The sequence below is a fragment of the Pseudorasbora parva genome, chromosome 6 (assembly GCF_024679245.1).
Source record: "Pseudorasbora parva isolate DD20220531a chromosome 6, ASM2467924v1, whole genome shotgun sequence".
NCBI classification, from domain to species: Eukaryota; Metazoa; Chordata; class Actinopteri; order Cypriniformes; family Gobionidae; genus Pseudorasbora; species Pseudorasbora parva.
The window spans coordinates 32671199-32680044 of NC_090177.1; the positions used below are offsets into that span (position 1 = coordinate 32671199).

Here is an 8846-nt window from a genome sequence, read left to right on the forward strand (position 1 = left end):
AATATAATATAATATAATACCTGGAGCTGGAGCTGGAGCCATACACTGAAGTCCACATCCATTGGTGCAGCATATCTCATTCTTGGCACAGTTACTGTCATCGGCACACGACACAAAACTTATCCGGGAACACTGGTCTGCTGAATAACGCATGCTTGGACACTCTCCTGGATTTACTGTTATACAGACACATGACAGAGAAAACATATCACTGAATGCTGAATATCTTTCAGTTTAATAATTAATTTATTAAGTTGTACCTACATATTATTGGAATATGTTTTTCAAGAAAGAACCATTTCAGTCTTTTTACTTTAAAAATTAATGTCTTATTTGGCATGGGGTTTAACCAATCAGATTCAAGCATTCAACAACAATTAGGCCTATCACAATAACAAATTTTGCTGGACAATAAGTTGGCCAAAACATTATTACGATACACGATAATATTGTCGTTCTGAGACCATTTTCATCTAAAATAATGATTATGGCATAATAATGCAGGTACCTAACAATAATATAATATAATATAATATAATATAATATAATATAATATAATATAATATAATATAATATAATATAATATAATATAATATAATATAATATAATATAATATAATATAATATAATATAATATAATACCTGTAGCTGGAGCTATACACTGAAATCCACATCCATTGCTGCAGCATTTCTCATTCATGGCACAGTCACTGTCATCAGCACACGACACAAAACTTATCCGGGAACACTGGTCTGCTGTATAACGTCTGCCTGGACACACTCCTGGATTTACTGTTATATAGACACATGACAGAGAAAACATATCACTGAATGCTGAATGTCTTTCACTGTATTTTTATTTCATTTTGTAAGTTGTACCTATATATTATTGGAATATGTTCTACAAGAAATAACTATTTCAGTCTTTCTACTTCAAATTTCATATTTTATTTGTTGTGGATTTTAACCAATAAGATTAAAGCATTCAACAGCAATATAATATAATATAATATAATATAATATAATATAATATAATATAATATAATATAATATAATATAATATAATATAATATAATATAATATAATATAATATAATATAATATAATATAATATAATACCTGTAGCTGGAGCCATACACTGAGGTCCACATCCATTGCTGCAGCATTTCTCATTCATGGCACAGTCACTGTCATCGACACACGACACAAAACGTATCCGGGCACACTGGTCTGCTGTATAACGTTTGTTTGGACACACTCCTGGATTTACTGTTATACAGACACATGACAGAGAAAACATATCACTGAATGCTGAATGTCAAATGTCAAAAGTTTTTATTTTTTGTAAGTTGTACCTATATATTTTTGGAATATGTTTTACAAGAAAGAACCATTTCAGTCTTTCTACTTTAAACTTAGTGTTTTATTTGCTGTGGGTTTCGGTTCTTTTGCTGTTGTAGGCTGTAAGGACCTTTGAAATAACTGAAATCATTTGGCGTAATTTTGTTCAACTGGGTCAAGACCTATAATGATACTATTGTTGTTGGTGATCTGAACTGGGACTGGCTAAGGCCGATATCAGATGCTTTTAAAGAGCAGTGTAGCATTTTAAATTTGACTCAATTAATTAACACTCCTACATGGTCAAATCCTAAATGGCGGAATAAATCATCACTCATTGATTTAATCCAGACAAATGCCCCTTTTAAGTTTTCTGAAATAAGTGTTCCCTATCTCGAGGGAACTTCGAGCTGCGTCGAAACGCTAGGGGATGCCTCTGCGTACCATGTCATGAAGCACTTGTGTAATCATTCCAATAGCGGGACGATACGTCACGGGCGGGTGACGTCATCGACCAGGAAGCTATAAAGCATACCCGGACCAAACAGTCACTAGCTTCTGTGTCTTCACAAAGCGCTCTGTGTGATATTGTATGTCCATTTATTGTGTGTGTGTCAAAAAAAGAGAAAAGAGAATGTCTAGTCAGTTCAGGCGATGTGTTACTCCCTGCCCTCGTTACATCACGGGTGGGGATACACACGACCTGTGTGTAATGTGTTTGGGGCTTGAGCATGGGGCTTAGTCAGCTCTCGAGGGGGTTGGCTGTGAGCATTGCGAGAGTCTCCCAATGTGAACACTGAGATAACGCCGGGCACTCTTCGAGGAGAGTGCTTTGGCTTGCGGTCCTCAGGGCTCGGGTCCCGCTGTTGCCGAGGCGCAGCGAAGGCTCGCGTCCTGGGGATCGCAGTTAGATCTAGTGGCGGGGTTAGAGACGGGTGATCCCCTATCTCTGCCCTTACCCGCTGGATCTCAAGCCTCAGCTCGCGAGTTGGAAGCACGCTCTGCGGTTTCTTCCGCTCGCGCTGAGGCACAAGATCAGTTGCAGCACTCCAGTTCCGAGGAACTGGATGTTGTAAGCATAAATGAAACTGACGAGTTACTTCCACCATTACACACGCACGCACAGGAGGAGCTTATGGAGGTTGTCACTCGCGCCGTTGCCAGATTAAGTTTAGACTGGCCGGCCGAGCGCTCTGAGTCACACAAACATACAAGCAGGCTAGACGAGAGATTTTTACCGTCATGTACACAACCTCCTAGGCGGGGCTTGCCATTTTTCCCGGGCTAGACCAGCATCAGCCAGAGTCTTTAACCCGTCCACATCTGAATATTCCAATATAAACGGGTTGAAGGCTCATGGTTATGCGGCGATGCCGCGGGTGGAAAAGACGCTCGCGAGCTATCTCTCCCCCGAGCCTGCATCGTCGCTGCAAGCCCCGCAGCTGCCCACCAAGCCCGTGAGAACAACATCAGCGCTGGTGGGCAGGGCGTACTCGGCAGCATGGCAGGCGGCCGCCTGTTTACATACGGTGGCCGTCCTGCAAGCATATCAAGCTGATCTGTTGGGGGATATTAATGAAGAAACAGAGGAAGTGGGGAGAGAAACGATCGCCGAAATTAGGCGGGCGGCAGATTTGTCTCTTCGTGCCACCAGGGAGACCAGGGTGGCCACGGAGAGACATTTATGGTTAAATTTGTCAGATATTAAAGAACGTGACAAAAAGTTCCTTATGGATTCTCCGTCTCGCCGACTGGCCTCTTTGGTGACGCTGTAACAACAGTCGTCGACCGTTACCAGGAGGCCAGGAAGCAAGCGGCAGCATTTCAAAAATTTCTGCCGCCCGCTCTTTCCCAGTGCCATCGGGGGGCCAGTCTGCCAACCCTAGGGATGGGTATCGTTAAGGTTTTAACGGTATTACTACTCTTAACGATACTGCTTATCGGTCCGGTACTTTAACGGTATTCTTATCGGTACTTTTTGAGATTATATATATATATATATATATATATATATATATATACAGTCTTGTTCAAAATAATAGCAGTACAATGTGACTAACCAGAATAATCAAGGTTTTAAGTATATTTTTTATCGCTACGTGGCAAACAAGTTACCAGTAGGTTCAGTAGATTCGCAGAAAACAAATGAGACCCAGCATTCATGATATGCACGCTCTTAAGGCTGTGCAATTGGGCAATTAGTTGAAATGGGTGTGTTCAAAAAAATAGCAGTGTCTACCTTTGACTGTACAAACTCAAAACTATTTTGTACAAACATTTTTTTTTTCTGGGATTTAGCAATCCTGTGAATCACTAAACTAATATTTAGTTGTATGACCACAGTTTTTTAAAACTGCTTGACATCTGTGTGGCATGGAGTCAACCAACTTGTGGCACCTCTCAGCTGTTATTCCACTCCATGATTCTTTAACAACATTCCACAATTCATTCACATTTCTTGGTTTTGCTTCAGAAACAGCATTTTTGATATCACCCCACAAGTTCTCAATTGGATTAAGGTCTGGAGATTGGGCTGGCCACTCCATAACATTAATTTTGTTGGTTTGGAACCAAGACTTTGCCCGTTTACTAGTGTGTTTTGGGTCATTGTCTTGTTGAAACAACCGTTTCAAGGGCATGTCCTCTTCAGCATAGGGCAACATGACCTCTTCAAGTATTTTAACATATGCAAACTGATCCATGATCCCTGGTATGCGATAAATAGGCCCAACACCATAGTAGGAGAAACATGCCCATATCATGATGCTTGCACCTCCATGCTTCACTGTCTTCACTGTGTACTGTGGCTTGAATTCAGAGTTTGGGGGTCGTCTCACAAACTGCCTGTGGCCCTTGGACCCAAAAAGAACAATTTTACTCTCATCAGTCCACAAAATGTTCCTCCATTTCTCTTTAGGCCAGTTGATGTGTTCTTTGGCAAATTGTAACCTCTTCTGCACATGCCTTTTTTTTAACAGAGGGACTTTGCGGGGGATTCTTGAAAATAGATTAGCTTCACACAGACGTCTTCTAACTGTCACAGTACTTACAGGTAACTCCAGACTGTCTTTGATCATCCTGGAGGTGATCATTGGCTGAGCCTTTGCCATTCTGGTTATTCTTCTATCCATTTTGATGGTTGTCTTCCGTTTTCTTCCACGTCTCTCTGGTTTTGCTCTCCATTTTAAGGCATTGGAGATCATTTTAGCTGAACAGCCTATCATTTTTTGCACCTCTTTATAGGTTTTCCCCTCTCTAATCAACTTTTTAATCAAAGTACGCTGTTCTTCTGAACAATGTCTTGAACGACCCATTTTCCTCAGCTTTCAAATGCATGTTCAACAAGTGTTGGCTTCATCCTTAAATAGGGGCCACCTGATTCACACCTGTTTCTTCACAAAATTGATGACCTCGGTGATTGAATGCCACACTGCTATTTTTTTGAACACACCCCTTTCAACTAATTCAACTAATTGCCCAATTGCACAGCCTTAAGAGCGTGCATATCATGAATGCTGGGTCTCATTTGTTTTCTGAGAATCTACTGAACCTACTGGTAACTTGTTTGCCACGTAGCAATAAAAAATATACGAAAAACCTTGATTATTCTGGTTAGTCACATTGTACTGCTATTATTTTGAACAAGACTGTATATATATATATATATATATATATACACACACACACACACACACACACACACATACATATATATATATATATATACACACCACACACACACACACACACACACCCACACACACACACACACACACACACACACACACACACAATTAACAAAGATACACATTATATAGGCCTGCACAGTGCTTTAATTTCAGGAAGAATTCTAGTAGGCTAATCAAATGTAAAATAACACTGCATAGTTTATCATAGATAGGATAAATTAATGCTTATTAAAGCTGAAGTTATTCATTCAAGAGCTGTGAGGGATTTTCTCTTTGCATTTGGTTGTTTAATTCGCAGTAATTCATCAGCATGTTTATTTACACCGCTGCCTCTTTAAGACAGATGTGCAGCTCTATAGGCGACTGATAATAGGCAGATGCACTACATTTTCTCCCAACTATTCATAATAACAACATCCATTTTAGACACAAACTGTGTTGTGTTTAAGAGACTCTCCAAGCCGGTCATTTTGACATAGATGTTTGTGTACATTTGATCGTTTAGACGCGAGTGTGAAACCGAAAGTGTAATTTGCTCGTCTCGTTGCGGCTGTTTCGGAGCTCGCGCCGACTTGGGAACAATCCCTTGCACACATTTTTATGCTTTTAATCGCTCTTTTTATTATTAAACGCGTCCCACAATTTACCAACAGTAGCTAGACTGTATTTTACAACAATCACAGATCGTGCTGATTCTGTCATTACGTTTTGAGTTATAGGGAGAAATGACAGCGTAGGCAACTGCTGCAAGGGGAATTAAGTTGCGCTAGACATAAATATCAAAATTAGAATCTTTGCCAAAGAAGCCAAAATCTAAATAAAATCACATTATCAAAATCTAGTGTGAAGTGAAACTAGGCTATATTTGAATGTTTAGTTCTGTCCTCCGTGGGCTGTCGTTTTGCGCTCTCTCTCTCTCTCTCTCTCTCTCTCTCTCTCTCTCTCTCTCTCTCTCTCTCTCTCTCTCTCTCTCTCTCTCTCTCTCTCTCTCTCTCGTCACGTCACGTCACGTCACGTCACGTCACGTCACGTCACGTCACGTCACGTCACGTCACGTCACGTGCATTTTCAAAAGTACCGGAACCGATAACGTCCGAGCTTATCGATACAACGGTCTTTCAAAATTCAGCCCCGGGGCCCGTTTAATACCGGGTTTCGGTACCCATCCCTAGCCAACCCTGCCACCATTGGTGCTTCAGGGCGCGGCGGTCCCCAGCGAACACATATCTCCATGTCCGCCCGGAAACGTATCGGCTTGGGGATGTTCGCGCCCTCTCGGGAGGGCCCCTGGGCGGTCAGTTCGGTTGCTATCTGCCGGTTATCCGTTACAGGACACGACTGGCTCGGCTATCTCCGCCCAGGGTAAAAACGATCCTGAATACCATCAACCAGATAAAGCTAGGCCTAAAGCTAGGCATCCTTCACCTATGAGGGTCCGCGCCCACTCCACTAGGAGTATGGCTGCCTCTATGGCTCTTATTTCGGGAGTTTCACTGTCAGAGGTTTGTGATGCGGCTGGGTGGTCCTCTCCGCATAATTTTGTGAGGTTTTACAATCTAGACGTAGCCTCTACTCCGGGGTCCCAGGTGTTTCTGGGTTGAATCACACATACAGACATTTGGGACTCTGGCGGCGTGAGTATTGAGGTCCCCTAGCGTTTCGACACAGCTCGAAGTTCCCTCGAGATAGGGAACGTCTCAGGTTACGTATGTAACCATAGATCCCTGAGAGGGAACGAGACGCTGCGTCGCGTTGCCATACTCCCGGCATGCCTGTGATCGATTTGTTCAGCTTTTCCAGAAGCTAGTGACTGTTTGGTCCGGGTATGCTTTATAGCTTCCTGGTCGATGACGTCACCACTGATTACACAAGTGCTTCATGACATGGTACGCAGAGGCGTCCCCTAGCGTTTCGACGCAGCGTCTCGTTCCCTCTCAGGGAACCATGGTTACATTCGTAACCTGAGACGTTTTTGCTAATGATGTAAGTGATCACTGTGTGATTGCTGCTGTTAAAGATACTAAGGTGCACCTCGTATTGTTGAAAGACGAAATATTAAAATATTTGTTGAGCAGGGTTTTTTATATGATTTGTTTTATTTTGACTGGAGTAAAATTGCCTAGATTGAAGATGTAGAATTAGTCCTGACTTATTTTCAAAACAGTTTTCTTGATATTCTGAACAGACATGCACCTATTTGTAAATGTAGAATTAAGGGTAGGGATAATCCCTGGTTTACTTTTAAGATTTCTAATTTGCTAAGATTTCTAATTTTCACAAGAGAAATGTAGCCTGGGCAAAAGCAAGGAGATCAGATACTGATGCTTATAGGTTTGTTTTTAGACGGTTGCAACAGTTTTTTTTTTTTTTTTTTTTAAATTGTTTTTCGTTGTTTAACACATTCCTATACCATGAGCTACATGATGTAATCTCTCTTTCATTGGTTCAAATCATGTTGCACACTTTGTATTCAATGTATATAACCTATGCTTTCCTAAATAAAGGAGAGACTTTTAGGGTGCTTTCACACCTGCCTCATTTAGTTCGGTTGAATCGTACTAGAGTTTGTTTCCCTCTTTGGTGTGGTTCGTTTGGTCAGGTCTGAAAGCAGCAAACGCACTCGGGTGTGCACCAAAAGCGGACCAAACAAGCGTACCACCTCTTCAAGGAGGTCTCGGTACGCTTTCAAACGAACTCTGGAGCGGTTCGTTTGTGGTGAGAACGTGATCCGACCTCGAACAGAACCAACTGCAAAATTACTGATCATTTTTGGACTAAACCAGCTGCCGTAGTTAGCTGCGCTGACATTGTGTGCATGACATAATTACCTGATAGATCGTTGGAAATATTTTCGGGAAGATGAGCATGTCAGTTAAGAATAATTAATGCACGCCTCCGCTTGAAGTGACGAGTGATGCGCGCTCGCCATCTGCAGTGCATTAGAATGTTGTTTTCACGTTGCATCCGCGCTTCATTATAGAAATGTATTGTTTGCATAAAGTAACAAGCAAGCGGCAAGCCAGTCCAGTAATGCCAACGGACAGTGAGTTAACCACGTTTGATCAATTTAGCCTCTCAAATCAACACTGGACTTGTCTTTCCTATAATAAAATCCATAGATATAAAACACCTAAAGCTTATCACAATGTTAGTTTAAATGTGTACGATCACCACCACAGTAAAAACACATTTTTGACAAGCTAAAAAAAATTAAATACAGACATCAGTAATGGTATTGGTATCAGTGAAACTGGCCTTCATTCATAAAAAGATGCCATTAAACAAATATATAAAATATCAGATACTGTCTTTATGCTGTTTCTACATTAATTTGGAGATTAAATGTGAAATTATTACAATATAATAATATATAAAGAACTTAGTGTTAGGTGTGAATAATTACCGAAAAATGTGCAATTAATTCGGGTTTTTTTATGGATTGATAAAACAAAAAATTATATCATATAATAAACATAACATAACACATAACAAAATATAATATAATATAATATAATATAATATAATATAATATAATATAATATAATATAATATAATATAATATAATATAATATAATATAATATAATACCTGGAGCTGGAGCTGGAGCCATACACTGAAGTCCACATCCATTGGTGCAGCATATCTCATTCTTGGCACAGTTACTGTCATCGACACACGACACAAAACTTATCCGGGAACACTGGTCTGCTGAATAACGCATGCTTGGACACTCTCCTGGATTTACTGTTATACAGACACATGACAGAGAAAACATATCACTGAATGCTGAATATCTTTCAGTTTATTAATTAATTTATG

The 8846-nt window shown here is 40.6% G+C and overlaps 1 protein-coding gene across 1 annotated transcript in view; it reads right to left on the bottom strand.

Moving 5' to 3' along the window:
- The window catches only part of LOC137079118 (prestalk protein-like), a 30233-nt gene extending 27536 nt beyond the window's left edge, over positions 1–2697 (bottom strand). Inside the window, exons 1-4 of the mRNA XM_067447080.1 lie at positions 2661–2697; positions 1118–1267; positions 642–791; positions 21–176 (exon numbers count right to left, since the gene is read on the bottom strand). Coding sequence (XP_067303181.1) covers positions 21–176; positions 642–791; positions 1118–1267; positions 2661–2697 — 493 coding nt within the window. The remainder of the gene's footprint in view (positions 1–20; positions 177–641; positions 792–1117; positions 1268–2660) is intronic.
- Between the last annotated feature and the right edge of the window lie 6149 nt (positions 2698–8846).